This window comes from Gopherus evgoodei, chromosome 3 (genome assembly GCF_007399415.2).
Source record: "Gopherus evgoodei ecotype Sinaloan lineage chromosome 3, rGopEvg1_v1.p, whole genome shotgun sequence".
NCBI classification, from domain to species: Eukaryota; Metazoa; Chordata; order Testudines; family Testudinidae; genus Gopherus; species Gopherus evgoodei.
Genome location: NC_044324.1, coordinates 83,728,853 through 83,749,737, shown reverse-complemented (window position 1 = coordinate 83,749,737; position 20,885 = coordinate 83,728,853). Strand labels below are relative to the sequence as shown.

Sequence of the window (20,885 nt, the reverse complement as noted above, 5' to 3'; positions counted from 1 at the left end):
AGTTGGAGGCCGTGAGCTTCAAAGGAAGGTTTGAAAACTCGAAGCCTCTGGTAATTGGCTGAGCCTTAATCAGTGGGCGGGGCATTCACTCAGGCCAGGGCTTTATAAAGCCACGCACAAGCAACCAGGGAGTTTTGCGAACAGGGGCTGCTAACAGGGAGTTTCGCCAGGGAGTTTGGAAGGGGAGTGGGAAGGCAGCGGGGGTTCCTTGTCGGTCCTATCTGTTCCCCTGTAGTCCCCCGTAAAACCTATAATCCAAACCACATTTCAAAACCTCTTCCTGTAAACCACCCTTCCATTAACTAGGAGACAATGCAGGCAGAAGCCCAGCATCAGAGTGGGGGCTATCCAGTTTATTGCACTGAGTGTAGCATGTATGATTACCTGCCCTGTGGGCGGGTGGTGTATGTGTGCAGTTAGTGCAAGGAGCTCCTGGCCCTCAGAGACCATGTACAGACTTTGGAGGCCAGAGTGGCGGAACTGGAGGAGCTAAGAGAGGCAGAGAGGTATGTTAATGAGGCTTTCTGGGACACTGTAGAATTGTCCCACCTCTGGTCAAACAGCCCCTGCACTGTTGAGGAGGATGAAAGGCCCTGGGAAGCAGAGCAGTCAATGGGAGCAGAGGGAAACCTTCCCATAGTTGGGACCCTCCTTCCAGATGGTGCTGGGGTTGCCTCTCACACTGAGGTTACCTCTCCGGGGGAGGGAACTCCAGTTACTAGGAAAAGGCAGGTGTTAGTAATGGGAGATTCGATCATTAGAAACGTAGATAGCTGGGTTTGTGATGACCGGGAGAACTGTATGGTGACTTGCCTGCCTGTTGCGAAGATTGCGGATCTCTTGAGGCATCTAGACAGACTTATGTGTAGTGCTGGGGAGGAGCTGGTGGTCATGGTACATGTAGGTACTAATGACATAGGGAAGGGTAGGAGAGATGTCCTGGAAGCCATATTTAGGCTGCTAGGGAAGAGACTGAAATCCAGGACCTCTATGGTGGTATTCTCAGAAATGCTCCCAGTTTCACGCGCAGGGCCAGGTAGGCAGGCAGAGCTTCAGAGTCTCAATACATTGATGAGACGATGGTGTAGAGAGGAGGGGTTTACGTTCATTAGGAACTGGGGAAACTTCTGGGATAGGGGGAGCCTGTACAGGAGATATGGGCTCCACCTAAACCAAAGTGGAACCAGACTGCTGGCACTAAACATTAAAAAGGTTGTAGAGCAGTTTTTAAACTAGGAGATGGGGGAAAGGCGACTGTTGCAGAGGAGCATGTGGATCGGACACAGACTTCTCTTAGGGGAGAGTCTGATAATAGAGAATCTCCAGGTTATAGTCAGGAGCAGAGGATGGAAGAGGATAATGTAAGGGCCAGATCAGATGATAAACAGTCACATAAAAAAGAATCTGGCACATCAGAAAAGGGCAGACAAATAAACAGGGACAAGTTTTTAAAGTGCTTGTACACAAATGTGAGAAGTCTAAATAATAAGATGGGTGAATTAGAGTACCTTGTGATAAAGGAGGATATTGATATAATAGGCATCACAGAAACCTGGTGGACTGAGAGCAATCAATGGGACACAATCATTCCGGGATACAAAATATATCGGAAGGACAGAACAGGTCATGCAGGTGGAGGAGTGGCACTATATGTGAAAGAAAATATACATTCAAATGAAGTAAACTTCTTAAGCGAATCCACATGTTCCATGGAATCTCTGTGGATAGAAATTTCATGCTCTAATAAAAATATAACATTAGGGATCTATTATCGACCACCTAACCAGGACAGTAATAATGATGATGAAATGCTAAGGGAAATTAGAGAGGCTGTCAAAATTAAGAACCCAATAATAGTGGGGGATTTCAATTATCCCCATATTGACTGGGAACGTTTCACTTCAGGACGAAATGCAGAGATAAAATTTCTTGATACTTTAAATGACTGCTTCATGGAGTAGCTGGTATGGGAACCCACAAGGGGAGAACCAACTCTAGATTTAATCCTGAGTGGAGCGCAGGAGCTGGTCCAAGAGGTAACTATAGCACGACCGCTTGGAAATAGTGACCATAATACAATAGCATTCAACATCCCTGTGGTGGGAAGAACACCTCAACAGCCCAACACTGGCATTTAATTTCAAAAGGGGGAACTATACAAAAATGAGGGGGTTAGTTAAACAAAAGTTAAAAGGTACAGTGACTAAAGTGAAATCCCTGCAAGTTGCATAGGCCCTTTTTAAAGACACCATAATAGAGGCTCAACTTCAATATATACCCCAAATTAAGAAACACAGTAAAAGAACTAAAAAAAGAGTCACCGTGGCTTAACAACCATGTAAAAGAAGCAGTGAGAGATAAAAAGACTTCTTTTAAAAAGTGGAAGTCAAATCCTAGAGAGGAAAATAGAAAGGAGCACAAACACTGCCAACATAAGTGCAAAAGTGTAATAAGAAAAACCAAAGAGGAGTTTGAAGAACGGCTAGCCAAAAACTCCAAAGGTGGTGGTAAAATATTTTTTAAGTACATCAGAGGCAGGAAGCCTTCTAAACAACCAGTGGTGCCCCTTGACGATTGAAATACAAAAGGAGCGCTTAAAGACAATAAAGTCATTGCGGAGAAACTAAATGGATTCTTTGCTTCAGTCTTCATGGCTGAGGATGTTAGGGAGATTCCCAAACCTGAGCTGGCTTTTGTAGGTGACAAATCTGAGGAACTGTCACAGATTGAAATGTCACTAGAGGAGGTTTTGGAATTAACTGATAAACTCAACATTAACAAGTCACCGGGACCAGATGGCATTCACCCAAGAGTTCCGAAAGAACTCAAATGTGAAGTTGCGGAACTATTAACTAAGGTTTGTAATCTGTCTTTTAAATCGGCTTCGGTACCCAATGACTGGAAGTTAGCTAATGTAACGCCAATATTTAAAAAGGGCTCTAGAGGTAGAGCCTGGCAATTACAGACCGGTAAGTCTAACGTTGGTACTGGGCAAATTAGTCGAAACAATAGTTAAAAATAAAATTGTCAGACACATAAAAAAACATAAACTGTTGAGCAATAGTCAACATGGTTTCTGTAAAGGAAAATCGTGTCTTACTAATCTATTAGAGTTCTTTGAAGGGGTCAACAAACGTGGACAAGGGGGATCCAGTGGACATAGTGTACTTAGATTTCCAGAAAGCCTTTGACAAGGTCCCTCACCAAAGGCTCTTTCGTAAATTAAGCTGTCATGGGATAAAAGTGAAGGTCCTTTCATGGATTGAGAACTGGTTAAAAGACAGGGAACAAAGGGTAGGAATAAATGGTAAATTCTCAGAATGGAGAGGGGTAACTAGTGGTGTTTCCTAAGGGTCAGTCTTTGGACCAATCCTGTTCAATTTATTCATAAATGATCTGGAGAAAGGGGTAAACAGGTGGCAGAGTTTGCAGATGATACTAAACTGCTCAGGATAGTTAAGACCAAAGCAGACTGTGAAGAACTTCAAAAAGATCTCACAAAACTAAGTGATTGGGCAACAAAATGGCAAATGAAATTTAATGTGGATAAATGTAAAGTGATGCACATTGGAAAAAATAACCTCAACTATACATACAATATGATGGGGGCTAGTTTAGCTACAATGAGTCAGGAAAAAGATCTTGGCGTCATCGTGGATAGTTCTCTGAAGATGTCCACGCAGTGTGCAGAGGCGGTCAAAAAAGCGAACATAATGTTAGGAAACATTAAAAAGGGGATAGAGTATAAGACTGAGAATATATTATTGCCCTTATATAAATCCATGGCATGCTCACATCTTGAATACTGCGTACAGATGTGGTCTCCTCACCTCAAAAAAGATATTCTAGCACTAGAAAAGGTTCAGAAAAGGGCAACTAAAATGATTAGGGGTTTGGAGAGGGTCCCATACGAGGAAAGATTAAAGAGGCTAGGACTCTTCAGCTTGGAAAAGAGGAGATTAAGGAGGGATATGACAGAGATATATAAAATCATGAGTGATGTGGAGAAAGTGGATAAGGAAAAGTTATTTACTTATTCCCATAATACAAGAACTAAGGGTCACCAAATGAAATTAATAGGCAGCAGGTTTAAAACAAATAAAAGGAAGTTCTTCTTCACGCAGTGCACAGTCAACTTGTGGAACTCCTTACCTGAGGAGGTTTTGAAGGCTAGGACTATAACGATGTTTAAAAGGGAACTGGATAAATTCATGGTGGTTAAGTCCATAAATGGCTATTAGCCAGGATGAGTAAAGAATGGTGTCCCTAGCCTTCGTCAGAGGATGGAGATGGATGGCAGGAGAGAGATCACTTGATCATTGCCTGTTAGGTTCACTGCCTCTGGGGCACCTGGCATTGGCCACTGTCAGTAGACTGATACTGGGCTAGATGGACCTTTGGTCTGACCCAGTATGGCCGTTCTTATGTTCTTATAAGGCCTCTATTATTACCCATACAAAGCTGTCAGTCTTGCTGTAGTGATGCTTTGTTTCATTTGACTGCTTCTGGCCTTTTTTGAAAGAACTGATATTAGTATTTGAAATTCTAGCCATCGAGGGCATTTATTGCCTTAGAAATATAGATGTCTCCCAACTCAGTCTTTCTAGTTTTGTCCAAGGATGCTGGTTCTGCCCCCCCACCCCCTTTTTTTTAAAAAACCCCTCAACCTAAAAACGTTACTTGGCAGTTTTTGAGCAACATTTCCTGTGGATTTCATTCAGATTACAGAATATATTGTACAATCTGCTTCTGTAAGCGCAGCAGTAGGCCTTGGCCGGAGAGTGCAGAACATAGGTAGTGCTGCCCACGCACAGAAAGCAGGATCTTTGTGGTGGGGGAGCCACAGAAAATGGTGGTTTCTTTTCTCCTGCCCTGTGGGATGGTTGTATGTTCATGCTGACCTTGTTAGCAATATCTAAACCACCTCTCCCCCCTCCAATGCTGGTATGCCCCTCTCTATTTGTGGGGATTTGGGTCCCTGTCAGCATGGTACCTAGGGCTGTGATACAGTACAGAAAGAGCAGAGGGTCTAGATACCATGCAGGGCAGAAGTCATTTGTAGATAGAGTTGGGCTCCCTAGTTTCCCCTTGTATCTACATAGATCCTGGAGGAAAGTCCTATTTTGGGGGCAGATCTTCTGTTTCTTCCTCAGGTTAAGCTGTCCCTAATACAGGATTAACCAGGTTGTTATCTTTAACATATCTCAATACTTAGTCCGAATCCTTGATCTTCTCCAGTAGAAACCAGGTATGGGCAGGGTTGGTTTTAATGTTTGTTTGTAAGGATGTATTGACTTCAGGTGATTTAAAACTGCTGTATACACCTTTACTCAGCTGTTAAATGTCTCCTTAGCATTCCTGTAAATGTAAATGATTATTTTTATTCCTAAAAATTTCTCATTTCTCTTACTGGATTTAGACTATTTCAAACCTGGGGCTTGTAGGAAGGGAGCCTATTTCAGAGCTGAGGACCTCTCACAAAGAATGCTCTACCACTGGTCTCATTTCTTTTAAATCAAGAGGGATACAACACAAATGCCTCTGCTGATCATATCCAGACAGTAAGGCAGCCTCTCAAGTTGCAGGGTCCCAAGCCTTTATAGATCAAAATAAACACTACATTCAGCCCGTATGTAGCCAGGGCAGATCATAGAGCACCAGAGACATGCACCTCCATTTAATAGGCAATCTGGCATTCTGCACCTGTTTAAATTTCTGTATTGACCCAAAGTATAGCTCTAATTAGAGTGCATTGCAGTAATCTAGCCTGGAGGGGACAAAGACACAGATCCTGGTGGCAAGGGCCAAACCTGAAAGAAATGGCTGCAATCTCCTGTTCAGGCACAAACAGTAAAAGGTGTTCCTGAACACTGCTGCTATATGATTATCCAGCACAACCTCCAGGCTGTGAACAGGAGTAACAAATGTTCCCGGCTTTTCTAAAGCCAGATTTTATTTTGTCTATTAGTAAACAGAAGAACACCTTGTTTTAGCGAAAATACAAAATGCATTATAAAAACAAAGAAAAACCCAAGCGTTTATTTACTGTTGTAATGAGATGGCGAATGGTTCCAGAAACTATTAGGACAGTTTTACCTATGGCAAACAAAACATATATGATCTCAGCAGTGGAGCAGATTTCTAGTGAGCACATTTGTCGAGACTGCTAAATGAAAAGCGTGGCGGTATTTATCAATATTGTTGTTGCAATAAATTGGTTTGTTTATTGGTGGTGGTGGCTGACTGAACTTTGACTCAAGCACAGTGGTTCTCAAACTTTTTTGTACTGGCTACCCCTTTCACATAGAAAGCCTCTGAATGCGACCTCCCCCCTTATAAATTAAAAACACTTTTTAATATATTTAACACCATTATAAATGCTGGAATCAAAGCAGGACTTGAGGTGGAGGCTGACAACTTGCGCCTCCCATGTAATAACCTCGTGACTCCCTGAGGGGTCCCAACCCCCAATTTGAGAACCCCTGCTAGCACATATTGAGGCCCTATTGGCTCTAAATAATTACCTCAGTGCAGGTGTGTGTTTAGGTCACTATGAATAAACATAAACACAGATTTGTGCATGTTGCCCTTCTCCTGACACAGCAATATATTACCTTACTTTGGAAGTCTGAACATCCTTCCATTAGGCATAGATGGCTAAAGGAGATGCAAACATTGTTTCTTTGGAGAGGCAATTTGGAGGAGAGGAGAAGGACTTTGGACCAATCAGTAGGTTCGTACAGATGTGACTAAGGACAGAATTTGGTCCTTGTTATTTTATTTGCTGTACTAAAAGGAATTCTCCCTCCCTTTATTAAAACAAACAGAACCATTCTGATTTTTTTAGCCATTAATTCCATTTATTTTTTTAACTCATTCTGTTAGCCCTTTGCCCTTTTTTCTGCTCAGAGTTAACTCAGCCATATTACTATAAGCCCAAATTGTTACATACCTGTTTTTTTAACTTCTGTTGTTGCTGTACCTGTTGTGTGTGTCAGAGAAAATCCCAAAGAAGCACCTTTTTATGCATGTTAACTTGGAGATTATTTCTTTAAATGGATTACTCAACTGTTATACTGAATAGAATTTTCATCTTCTAAGCGTATTTTTTACAAGCATTGATTAGTCTTCATAGCATCCTTTGAAAGTGGAGATAAATATTACCACCCCAATTCCATGGATCAGATACTGAAGTTCACAAAGGTCAATTACTTGTCTAAGGCAACAGAGGGAATAAATGCTAGAGGTGAGCTTAGAATTCAGGAATTTCTGGCTCCCACTCGTGTGGACCATGTCCCTCTCAACAAAATATTTGATGCCTTATTCTACATTATACAACCTATATTATAAGTGTGTTAAGTGTAACCAATCAAAAAGTAGTGGGACTAAATTCCCTCTCTGTATCCCATTGAAACTAATAGCTGCCTCCGGATAGCCATAAGGTATCTGTTACCTTTGACAGCTAGTATGCTTTATGTGTTAAAATTATCTGTTTGGGAGAATTTTTGGATACTAATTTGGTGAAATGATAAACACTTCTAATACCAACCATGCTAAGAGTAGGCCTTGCTGCCTGTGTGTTCTTTATTTAAAATTATTTCATTATATATATATATATATATTATTAGGATGAGCATAGAATAAAAACCTAGGAAGCCAGAGAGAGGAGTTGTGTGCAACATTTGCTATTGTGACTGTCTAATTTTTTTTTCTTATGTTATAGTCTACAAACATTAGTGTTAAGGCAAGTCTCCCTGCCTTCATTCTATGCTATTATCTTATAAATATCTTGACTCTGACTTTACAGTTTATAGAATTTAATAAAGCAAATGTAATAATGCTGCAATTGAGTTGACCAGAAGATAAATAGGAACAGGAATGATAGTGTGTTCCTGCAGATTGATTTTAATAAGCATGTTATTTAGTTGATCAGCCCACTGCAGTAATGCCTCCTATCCTAGTCTACCAGACAAATTTATTAATGCTGCCCCCTCACCATTTCTCTGAGAACATTGATTCCCTGCAGACATATCTCTGTTAAACCTTTAGAAAGTCACAACTTCCAAATTAGATTAAGTAGCAGGAATGGTATAGAAGAATCAAAGAAAATTAAGTACGTTATTGAATTTTTGTCACATTGTCTCACGAAGAGATGGGAGTTTTGGGGTAGTTGTAACTTTTTTGTCCTTACTGTACTAACAAAGCTATGGGCACTGCTGTCAAACCTAATTGTCTACAGTGCATCAGGAAAACATGAATATTTGCTCTTGTCCAACCAGGTTTCCCAAATTAAAAAGTAAACTTTAATACTAAGTCTTGCAATTAAGAAAAAGCATTTTTCATTATTTACTCTTTTTATGTACACACCCAGCACTTACACTCTTACAGACAATTTAAAAAAAAGGTGCCTGGCTTTGGATTGTAAGCAAGTCTCACTTGTCTTGCCAGTAGTTGCAAAATGCAAATATTCATTTTAAAGCAGCCTATTTCTCATTTTGATCTGACATATTAAAAAGCATATAATTAATGGTTGACATTAGTAATTAACATTAACTTTATGGTGCTTAATATGCCATCATTCATCCATCAAATAACTAGTATGCATAATGTCTTGCATAAAGCTTTTAATTATACAAAATGATCCTTCAGTTCTCAGACTGCACAGTTTAAAGAAACTGTGAAGAAATCTGTTTTTTCATTTATTGCATGTTAATGTTGTTTTTGTTTCTCCCTAGGAGTGTGCACAAACGTATGATCCAGGGACCTCAGCTAGGGAAAACAGGCCCAAACACACAACTTCCATTAGTGGCTAAAGAGCACCACCTTCCTGTTGCCAGTGCTCTCTGGAGAAATTTTTTTCCCTTCTTGAAGAGCCAAAGGATGTCACAGACACTGCCTCTTCCACAGCTTGCAGATACAGCTGCAGGTCAGCAATGACCCTCCTTTTTTCTATTGCCTCCTTTGCTATTTCCCTGGATGCAAACTTGTATTCATTTTAACATTTTGACATATTCCTGCTCATGTGTAATAGCTCAAATCTACCTAAATGTAGAGACAAGGCTCTGTGATAATGGTGCTAAATATTTTGACAACAACAACAAAAAATGAAATGCTGTCTCTGTTGATAGGATGCAGATCTATAATACTGGAGTGGTTTGAATCTATAGGACTCTTTGATTTTTTGCATCATTGACAGCTTAAATTATATTTGTAATGTTTGCTGTAATCTAAATAAGGATAATGATTTATAGTTCATTACATTATATCTATTCCATTGCTCTACATGAAAGTTTGTCTCATCTTGTTTTTTTCAGTATTGCTAATGGTTTAACATAATTTACATTTTGGTATCATGTTTTGACATCTATGTAGATATTTTTTAAAAGGTAAAATTCATTTTCACTTTTTGTAGCATTTTTACTTTCATATACGTTCTGACATTACATTGGATTGTTCTGACTAGTCATTTTGTATTGGAAGCTGTTGGGTTGCTAGAATTTTATCTTGCAAATACCACTCCGAATCCAGACAGATGGATAGTGTATCAGTGAATAGTAAGAATGCTGGATCAGATCCTTGGCTTCCCTGGAGCTACGCTGATTTGTGGCAGCTGAGGATCTGGCTTATTGCATTTAGATGCAGTATTATTTTTGCTGAAATTTTAATATAATACTATGTTTCAGTTTGATGGGGCTGATCTCTAGCTATGATGATGTCCTGAATCTGAAAAGTCCAGATCGAAATGGAGTCTTATTTTTTTCATCATGATGTGAATTAAGAACTACATTTATAAGCTTCAAGGACTAGGTCAGTAACGGAAATGCTAAGAGACCCTTGACCTGGACTAGTGCTACAATAGTTAAGAGAGTTAATGGTAATGAGAGAGACTACTGTGAAAGGGTAATGATCTCCAACCGCTGAGTCATTTATAGAAAATGGCAATACAAAACCAAAGCAACATCCATTCTCCTTCATCATCATCATCTTCATAAAATGAAATAATGAGAGAACCAACCTCTATTAGAAATCTGCTTAGAGTGCTGAGTGTAGATACAGTTGTGACCTGTGTTATGCACTGATATGGGGGATCAATGTGGAGGAATGCAGCTCCTTACCCCACTGCGCGAGCTACTTGGATTGATGGTTGCAACACATGGGAGAGAGAACAGCCTCCACAGAACTGCTACTCCCCCTCCTATTCAAGTGGGTGGGAAGTGGACATCCAGGGACAGGAAGTGGCAGCTTTAACCATGCTGCCCCCTTCCCCTCTCTCTGAGTATACTGGTGTTGGAAAACCATTAAAACAACTAAATATTAAGGCCCCTAAAATGGAATCACCCCTCAGGATGCATTCGCAGGAAATTTCTAATGAAGTTTCTTTGTAATGATGTGCAAGTAAATCTGAGCTTTGAATAAAGATATGTGAACATTAAAGAATCCTAATGTTTTCTGTGTCTCCCCTCCCTTTCTAATAGATTAGAGGTAGCACAGAATAACATATACTGACTTGTAACATTGAAATATAAAATGAAGAATTGTTAATGGTAAGATTAAGAGCTTTGATAGCTATATTTTAATGACTTGTAATTATGTGCAGTGATGAGGTATCTCTTAAGCCAAGGTTTTGGTGGCATGAGTGTAGTTTTGCCAATTCTTCTTTTACATAGAATTTCTAATCTGCTTAAAATGTTATTGCCAGCAGAACAGAATCAACATGTTATATTAGGAGTTGTAAGTAATAGATACACAAACAAGTAATGATAAATAAAAACCTAGAAACAAAAAAGACACAAGGCAAGGTGACACAAAACAACATCACCCAGAAACTGCAAAACCAGCAGGAAAAATACTGAAGTTGGGTAACTGAAGCTTTCACATGCATAATGTACTCATTACCTAAAATCCATAAGGTTCATGTGCTTAAAGCCAATTGGATAAAGATTAAGGACTCTGTAGTGTAGAAATGTATAAAAGATCAAGCGAACGTGGACCCAAACTGGAGAAACACCGGACCAGAAACTGAAGAACAGGTTTGAAGGACCAGACCAAGGGATCAGAGTAGGTGACAACTATCATGGAAGGTGGAAGAACCTCCCAGTGCTCCAGAATGTGGCAACTTGAGCCTATTTACCAATTCTGTCTCGTCTGTTGTTATCTGGATGGCATAAATGTGTGTCCAGACACTGAGCCCTGGTCTACACTACGCATTTAGGTTGAATTTAGACGCGTTAGATCGATTTAACCCTGCACCTATCCACATGACGAAGCCATTTTTGTCAACTTAAATGTCTTAAAATGGATTTCTGTACTCCTCTCCAATGAGAGGATTAGCGCTGAAATTGACCTTGCTGGGGCGAATTTGAGATAGTGTGGACATAATTCAATGGTATAGGCCACCGGGAGCTATCCCAGGGTGCTCCATTGTGACAGCTCTGGACAGCACTCTCAACTCAGATGCACTGGCCAGGTAGACAGGAAAAACCCCGCGAACTTTTGAATATCATTTCCTGTTTGGCCAGTGTGGCGAGCTCAGAGGTGACTGTGCAGATCTCATCAGCAGAGGTGACCATGGAGTCCCAGAATTGCAAAAGAGCTCCAGCATGGACCGAATGGGAGGTACTGGATCTGATCGCTGTATGGGAAGAGGAATCCATGCTATCGGAACTCCTCTCTACCCCAGAGGACTGCCCAAGCAACAGAAAGCTGGCATTCAATGTTTTGAAGTGCAGTGTGGCCTTGTCCTTCCCTCCTTCACTGCCCCACCCAGTGCTTTCCTCCTCCTTCACCTCTCCTGGGCTACCTTGGCAGTTATCTCCCCATGTGTGTGACGAATTAATAAAGAATGCATGAATTTGAAAGAACAATGACTTTATTGCCTGTGCAAGTGGTGATCAGAGGTGGGAGGGGAGGGCGGTTGGCTTACAGAGAAGTAGTGTGAACCAAGGGGGAGGGTTTTAATCAAGGAGAAGCAAACAGAACTTTCACAACATAGCCTGGCCAGTCATGAAGCTAGTTTTCAAAGCTTCTCTGATGTGCAGCATGCCCTGCTCTACTCTTCTAACCACCCTGGTGTCTGGCTGAGCGTAATCAGCAGCCAGGCGATTTGTCTCAACCTCCCACCCCACCATAAACATCTCCCCCTTACTCTCACAGATATTGTGGAGCACACAGCAAGCAGTAATAACGATGGGAATATTGGTTTTGCTGAGGTTTAACCGAGTCAGTAAACTGCGCCAGCACACTTTTAAACGTCCAAATACACATTCTACCACCATTCTGCACTTGCTCAGCCTATAGTTGAACTGCTCCTTACTACTGTCCAGACTTCATAAGCCATGGGAGCAAGGGTAGGCTGGGGTAAGTGCGACCGCGTGGTGCTACCAGCTGGGAGAGCAGCCTGAGGCAGAAGCCTCCAGCTCGTATGATATTCCAGGCAGGACTGAATCTCCATGAGATGAAACTTAAAGAAAAGAATGACCTGGAGTCACTCCCATTTATGTCCAGGCGCCCCTGACCGACCTCACCGAGGTCTGCCAGGAGCACCCACGTCTGCCCAGGCACCCTTGACCGATCTCATCGGGGTCAGCCAGGAGCACCCAGGAGATGACGATGACAGCTAACAGTCATACTGCGCTGTCTGTGCCGTGAAGGCAAGGAGCTGTTGCTGTGTAGCATTGCAGTACCGCATCTGCTAGCAGCACCCAGGAGACGTACAGTGACGGTGAGCTGAGTGGGCTCCATGCTTGCTATAGTATGTCGTCTGCACGGGTAATCCAAGAAAAAAGTCGAGAAACGATTGTTTGCCATTGTTTTCATGGAGGGAGGGAGGGGGGCCTGATGACATGTACCCAAACCACCTGCGACAATGTTTTTGCCCCATCAGGCATTGGGAGCTCAACCCAGAATTCCAATGGGCAGCAGAGACTGCGGGAACTGTGGGATAGCTACCCACAGTGCAGTGCTTCGAAAGTTGACGCTAGCCTCGGTACTGTGGACGCACACCGCCGACTTAATGCGACTGTATAAAATCGATTTCTAAAAAATCGGCTTCTATAAAATTGACCTAATTTCCTAGTGTAGACATACCCTTAGTGAGATTTCTTTCTGAAATGGTATAAATGAAAGCAAAAATTGATTAAGCTTAAATTGGGTGGACTTCTGACTCAGTTTTTCAAGTTTTACCCCCAGCACTGGCCAACACTGCTGAACCACCATGGTGGGGAAAGTAATCTGTGCTAAGTTTATAGGGTTGGCATGATTACTTCCTTCCCTGGGGTAAGGGGTGAACTAGGCACCATATTATGACTGTGGTTTGCAAAAGGTCCTTAGCCTGCTTCTGGGGTGGCAAAACTACACACTGACCCTTACTAAGGACTTGTAGTAAGACCACAGACCTAGCCATGTTCCATTAATTCAAATAGCTGCGTTGGTATTGTTTCTGAGAATTGACTTATTCTGTACTTCAGCTAGTCAAAAATCAGCTTCTGGATACATGTAGTTCAAAATATACTGTTAATTTATTAATATACTTGGGAGCTGGTGAGCACCTTACATTTTATCAAAAAATAAAGATCAGTCTTCCAAACCTCCTTTCCTGTTGCCGATTTCATTTAGTCTAATAACATATCAGCATTCCACGATATGTCTCCTGCCTGCCTTGAAATGTATGTGTTATCCATGGCATAAAGAATGAGCTATGAGAATATTTTTTTTTATTGTTAGTGTTGGATGTAGGTTCCATGGTGGCTCACCAGTTTAAAGAGCATGGTTATGTCTCATTAAAAAATTCTGTATGCAGTGTTGTTATAGCTGTGTTGGTTCCAGGATATTAGAGAGACAAAATGGGTGAGGTAATATCTTTTATTGGACCAACTGCTGCTGATGAGAGAAAAATTGTGACATCTAAATTGTAGCTTGAAAGCTTCTCTCTCTTACCAACAGCAGTTGGTTCAATAAAAGATATTACCTCACCCACTTTGTGTGTCTAAAAAAAATTCTGTGGCAAGTATTCATTTTACAGTTTTCTAGATCTGAAGATGTTGTGTTGGCCTACATGGGATTGTTCAGTTCAAAAGTAACTTTGTCATTAGCACTGTATTTACACTCCCTTCTTTCCCCCTTGTTCCCCCCACTCGGAACTCTCATTTACAAAAGTCAAAAGTTTATTCTAAACATAGCAAGAAACACAATTCTACAGATCCCTTACCTTTCAAAATATAGTTTAATCCTCCAGAATTCATTCCTGGAGGAAGAAAGTGTTTTAAAAATTGTTATAGGACAAAAAATGTACTCGTGCATGGGATGGGGGGAAGAAAATGTATTTTTAAAAGGTGTGTATTTGATTGTATCAGTCTGCTAAATTTTGTATCTTGTGTGTTGTCATGGATTGTAAGCTCCTCAGGATAGGGACTGCATCTTCATATGTGTTTAAACGGTGTCTAGCATGATGGATTCCCAGTCATGATTGTGGCCTGTGAAAGTGACAGAAACAAATAATAACTAATAGCAGCCTCTATTTGTTAGCAGAGCAGGAATATATTTTAAATATTTGGAGAGACTTAACACTCTGCCCCTCCTTTTTCTCTGTTGAAAATCAGGTTTTACTCTGTTAGCTTTGGACATGCCCTGTACAGCTCCATCAGATCTCCAACCACAGCCTGTTTTAGCAATGATGCAATTGTTTGGATGGGATGATATGGTGTGTCCCCAGCTGGTATCAAGATATCTCAGTCATCTAATACAAAACAGGTGAACAATTTAAACTTCTTGTTCTTTCGGATCCTTTCTAGCATACAAAGGCCGCTCATTCACTCATCGGTCTAAAGGAAAATGTTATTTTAAAAAGCAGTGCTTCTCTTCAAGTGGTCTCGTTTCTTTGTTATAGACCTTTGGCAATTCTCTAAGTTCTAGATTCCTTGAATGTATTATAGTTTTGTCCTCCTTTATTTTCTAAAGCTTTTTTCTTATGGCTTTGGATAATGAATGCTGACAGGTAGACATTTAAATTGCAAAGTTAATTTTTCTTTCATGCAGCAAGTCACTTTTTTTTCCACATGGAAAAACTGTTGCTAAGAGGTATTGGAAAACTGGGATCTAGACAATAACTCTGTATCAATACTCTTCTGAAGGCCATTACACTGCAGCTAAATGTAACGGCTTGACCCACGCAGTATTGTACTTTATTTAGTTGCATATTCACTATTCCTCCTCTTCTACTATTGTTACCATCCCTACCGTTTAAGAGGTAAAGCAGTAGCACTCATTGTTGAATTTTAATATGTCGAATGTTATGACTTGATAATTCCAACATCTGTTTATCCCCTTTCATTCATGCTGACAGGTTTTAAGCCTGAGTCTTAATATTCCTCCGGACTTTTTATGATATTGCAACAGAGATCTTACAATAGGTGCTTAATATTAAATTCAAGAGACATAATTAAATATTTAGGTTTCTATTATAAGAAAAATATTTAGGGAGGGGTGCAGTATAGTATCAATAATATACAAAATAATAAAATTGGACTTGTGGACCTTTTTCATCTGGCAATCTCATACTCGTTTTCACACAATACTAGTGTCTGAGACTGTAAGAATGAGCATGTTGAGTAGAATCCTAAGATTTGTTTAACAGATTTTTGCCCCAATCCTACAGACATGATCATGCTTAAATGTATGGGTGTGGGTAGTTCCATTGACTTAAATGGGTCTGCATAAAGTTAAGCATGTACATAAACATTCACTGAATCAGAGTCTTCATTTTGAGGGGGGAGGGGCATCTCTCTTTCACTCTCTGCGCTGGGCTGTATTTAGCATTGGAGGTGAAGAAATTAAACCACATGTTAGTTATTATCCAGAGTAAACCCAGGTTATGATTCAGTTGTGCTTCAAAATAAGAGAGGAGTAAATCTCCGAGTAGATATGAGCACTGGAACAGCAAGAAGTGTTGCAAAATCTTGCTGGCAGAGACAAGGAGCAAATGTGGCTGCTTATGTGGCATGCAGTGCTTATGGCAGACAGGCAGTGTTCAAAGAGAGAGGAGAAGGATGGTCCAGTGGTTAGAGTGCTAGCCTGGAACTTAGACCCAGGATCAATTCCCTCCTCTGCTTTCCTGTGACTTTGTATGAGTCAGCTAGTCTCTCTATGCTTAGGTTCCCTCCCTGTCAAATGGGGATAATAGTACTTTCCGCAGAGGTATGTTGCAAGGTGCTCAGATACAAGGATGATGGGAGTGATAAGTACCAAAGATAGGGCCTTTGTTTGGTAGGAATCGATATTCTTAACATATCAACCCTGTAATTTATATAGATAAACAAGGCAGAATTTTTGATCATATGCTTCATATGTTTGTTTACTTACTGTAGACAATTTTATAGCACAAGTCACTGAAGTATCTAAGCCAGGGATTGGCAACCTTTGGCATGCAGCCCGTGGGCTGGGTCAGTTTGTTTACCAGTTTGTTTACATTAACAGATCATAATCATGAGGCGCCAGGTTGCCAATGCTTAGATCAGGGATTGGCAATTTTTGGCACGCGGCCCACCAGGGGTAAGCACCCTGGCAGGCCAGGTCAGTTTGTTTACCTGCTGTGTCTGCAGGTGCAGCTGATTGCAGCTCCCACTGGCCACAATTCACCGCTCCAGGCCAATGGGGGCTGTAGGAAGCGGAGCGTGCTGAGGGATGTGCTGGCTGCTGCTTCCTGCAGCCCCCATTGGCCTGGAGCGACGAACCGCAGCCAGTGGGAGCCGCGATCAGCTGAACCTGCGGACGCGGCAGGTAAACAAACTGACCTGGCCTGCCAGGGTGCTTACCCTTGGTGGGCCGTGTGCCAAAGGTTGCCAATCCCTGATCTAAGCATTGGCAACCTGGTGCCTCATGATTATGGTCTGTTAATGATTTTTACATCAAATGAGCTAAACTTACAAGCAAAAAGATGATTTTTTTTCTTTCAGCCCAGCAAACTCAGCCTGGTCTCTGAGATCAAAACTGGATTCTTTCTACATGATGTTTTATCACCAATTATAAAGGTTCTGCACACAAATTATGGGCATCTGAGCAAACTGTCAGTCAAGATCAGCATTTGGCACTGTACATATATCATGCTCTTCAGTAAGACACTTGCTTAACTTTAAACCCATTGATTTAAATTGGGCTCTTCACAACTCATGAAGTTAAGCATGTCTTTGCAAGATTGGGGTCATAGTAGGCACTCTTGTTCTAGAAAATTAACGATACAATTTTTAAGACAGTATTATGTGGATTTCACAACAGTAGGTTGGAGAAGAGGGAAGAGGGACAAGATAAGAGTAACTGTCATAAATTCATGTATACACAACTTGATGAATCATAGGACTGGAAGGGACCTTGAGAGGTCATCTAGTCCAGTCGCCTGCACTTCTGGCACGACTAAGTATTATCAAGACTATTCCTGACAGGTGTTTATCTAATCTCCTCCCCAGTGCAATTGAAATATGCAGAGGAGATGTTTTCTCCTGCAGCTGGGAGTTCCTACTGCAATTAAGTACAGTTAGACAGGCACATGCTGCTTGGGCAGAAGAGCAGCAGGAACTCATTAGATATATGAGAAAAGTCCGTAAGGCTATGGAACATCAGAGGAGGGCATTGCAGCACCAACTAGTGTGATTGAGCTCTTTGGCAAAGTCGGTCAGCCAGGCACTCACCCAACACCTACCTGGCATGATACCCACTGATTAGGAGTCACATGAATCTGCTTCATCTGCCACTAGAGTTGCCATAATGCCCCCTCTGTCTGCCTCCACAACAGGTACTCCTGGGGGAAATCTGTGCTAGTGCACAATGCCGAATTTTGCAGAACTTAATGTTTTTTTGTGCATAATTTCATTTCCCCCCACAAAAATGGGCTGCAGTGCTGCTGGCTGGCACTAGGGGTGCTGGACCCAGCAGAGCCCAGCTCACACATAGATGACACTGCGGCGGGGGGTAGTAGAGTGTTCCTAGCCACTGCAGTTCCCTGCACGCTCTGAGGGAAGGAGACAGAGCTGTGCAAGAAACTCTACACAAGCCTGGCTAGGACCCAGCAACAGGCTGTTTCTCCTTCTGGATCCATGGGTGGTAGGGGAATGGGTGTCTGGGCTTGGAGGGTCACGGCTGAGTTTTGGGAGGGAGGGGGCAGGTATCTGGGCTGGGGGGCCACGGCTGAGTTTTGGGAGGGAGGGGGCAGGTATCTGGGCTGGGGGGCCACAGCTAGGTTCTGGAAAGAAGGGGGCTGGGGCTGGTGTCTGGCCTGGGCGGGGGGGTGCACAGCTGGCTTCTGGGAGGGAAGAATGGGTGTCAGCTGGGAAGGCATGGCTAGTTTCTGGGAGTGAGGGGACTGATGTCTGGGCTGGGGCATATGGCTGGGCTCTGTGGGGCGGGAAGGGGCAGAGAAACAGGAACTGGGTTGTCATACAGATTTCTTGTAACCCTCTAGTCCTGGGGGAGTTTTTGTGTGTGTCTGTATTGTTACAGACATACTTGCTGATAGGTATTTTGAAATAAATTACCAAAATAATTGAAACTGGTGTGATTATGTAGTGTTTTGACAAATAAAAATTTCAGAATTTTGTAGAATTTTCAAATATTGTGTGCAGAATTTTTAACTTTTTGGTGCAGAATTCCCCCAAGAGTATAAATTGCATCACACATTTAAATATTGTAAAATGGTGCCAATTTCATAATACTTAAAGTATATATTCAGTGTTGAAATGATGTTTGGTCCGACAGAATATTTTCAAATGATGTTGGGGGTCGAAGTAGGACTTGGCTGCTGGATATATCTGGGAAGTGTGCTGCCATGGACTTGTGCACTTGATTTTTCTTCTCCCTTATACTGTTTTGTACACAAGTATAGCTGCACTGGCTCTGATGTAATTAGTCCTAATTTGTTGTGGTCTAAGCTAGGGGAGAATCTGGCCCTCTTTGTGTTTATAGAGGAGGATAGTTCCTTTTATACTCCCTTGATAGTCACTTCACAGTCATTTGAGACATCTCTAGATTGCCTTAGTGAGGTTTTTCTCCTTAACTGTTTTTGATTGGTCATAGTCTTTTTTGCTGAAACAAATCACCTCTCTTCCAAGCAGAGAGAGACTCCCATTGCTGGATTGAAAAATAAAAAACTGTACAGATTTTCTATACATCAGTTTTATGTCGTACATCTGACCTGTAAATTATATCGCCACATATGGCACCAGTGAATATAGCATATCACCTGTATCTGGGCATCTGTAAACTCTGGGCAAAATTCTGTAGGTTGCATGTATTTAAAGGAATGCCAAGTTTGGCCCTCTCTCTGTTTTATGTTTGTATATAGTTATAAATAAGGTTGCTAAAAACATTCTCTATAAAACTAAAGTAAAATGAGGCTTTTTTCCAGGTCTTTACTTATTTCCTTTCCCCCCCACCACTGTATCTGTGCAGCACATTGTCTGAAGCTTTTTCTGGTATGGGACATACATCCTATGAAGCCTTGTCAGTACGTTCTTGGTTTCGATGCATTTTACAAATGTACATTGATCAGCCTGTTGGTACATTGAGCAGGATGGATGCTGAGAGAACAGTTGGTAAGTGTTCACGTTTCCCTAGTGTTTGAATTGCTGTAACGATTCTATATAGCAAAAATGGCATATATTTTCAACTAACTACAAATATATTTTTGTTTGTATTTCTTTACTTTTACCTAATTACAAAATGTGCTGCTTTACACGGCTTGTGCTATTTCTCAATGTTTTGCGTGTTCTATATATGACAAATTTATCACAAACAAAGATAAAAGAGCTGTTTCCTTGGAAGCAAAGAACAAAAACTTGCTCCCAAGGAGACAAGCTATTTTTTCCCCCATGAAGAACTGCTCTGAAAAAAGTGAAAATCTGAAGTAAATAACCAGGAATCATGCTGTGAACTCCCTAAAAAGAAAAACATTCAATTACGAATAATTCTTTCCCATTTTAGATTGGATATTTTGCTTTCTTGGCTGCTTCATCCTTATGTGCTGAATGATATTTATTCAGACGTATTTAGAATACTGCACTTCTAATTATCTATTGGGCAAATCTTCTATAAAATATTGTTCATGTATATTCTGTAAATTTCTGGGAAGGCTAACAATAGAGTGAAGGGGCTTGGATTACTCCTAATACTCATTACTCTCACCCAGTGTTGGATGGATACTTGCCTCGTTTAGAAACAAGCCTTTTGTCTATAAGAAACCTTAACTTATGGAATCTTCATATTTTAAAGATTTCTGAATCATGTTTTACTTCATGATTTTGTTAACAGAAATAGAAAACTCAACCATAGGTGGAGTTGACTAGCAAAGTATACTGTGTTCTCAGTTATATTCCCTTTATAACAAACAGGGAAAGTTTATGTGGAGCAGCTGACTGAAATGACAAGGTTGGTTTTTAAACTCTCAGAAATAGAAAACATCTTCTCAAAGGCACATTTTGATGAGTCAGTCTTCAAGCAAGACCCTAAGAATGCTCTTGTTCAATTCATTAAGGTACTGTACCTCTTATAAACGTGGTTGTACAGGACAGTTACAATGTGCAATGTAAAACCAAAACTTGAATGTGCTTTTTTTTTTTTTAATAAAGTATTTAGCCAAGCTTCAGCACAGTACTTAACAAAAACAAACAAAATCCAACAGAGTCTGATCTATTTAACTTTCTTTGTGTTCTCAGGCTGTTGGTGTAACTTACAGCAGCCTTCAGACTGTAGCTGAGAAATCTGCCATGGTAACAAAGACTTTGGAATATCTGGGTGACGTGGTAAAATATGTAAAACCTTATTTGCAGAAGAAAGGACCTGCTGAAGGCCTGCAGCTCACTTACTCGATTATAGGTAATTATTTTGCAACCATGCATCATCTT

The 20,885-nt window shown here is 41.1% G+C and overlaps 1 protein-coding gene across 2 annotated transcripts in view; it reads left to right on the top strand.

Annotated features, from left to right (window-relative positions):
- MMS22L (MMS22 like, DNA repair protein) overlaps nucleotides 1-20,885 on the top strand; it is a 159,169-nt gene that overhangs the window by 113,223 nt on the left and 25,061 nt on the right. For both annotated transcript variants that reach the window (XM_030555976.1, XM_030555977.1), the window contains 5 exons: nucleotides 8,736-8,926; nucleotides 14,598-14,748; nucleotides 19,435-19,577; nucleotides 20,373-20,515; nucleotides 20,697-20,856. In XM_030555976.1, coding sequence (XP_030411836.1) covers nucleotides 8,736-8,926; nucleotides 14,598-14,748; nucleotides 19,435-19,577; nucleotides 20,373-20,515; nucleotides 20,697-20,856 — 788 coding nt within the window. The remainder of the gene's footprint in view (nucleotides 1-8,735; nucleotides 8,927-14,597; nucleotides 14,749-19,434; nucleotides 19,578-20,372; nucleotides 20,516-20,696; nucleotides 20,857-20,885) is intronic.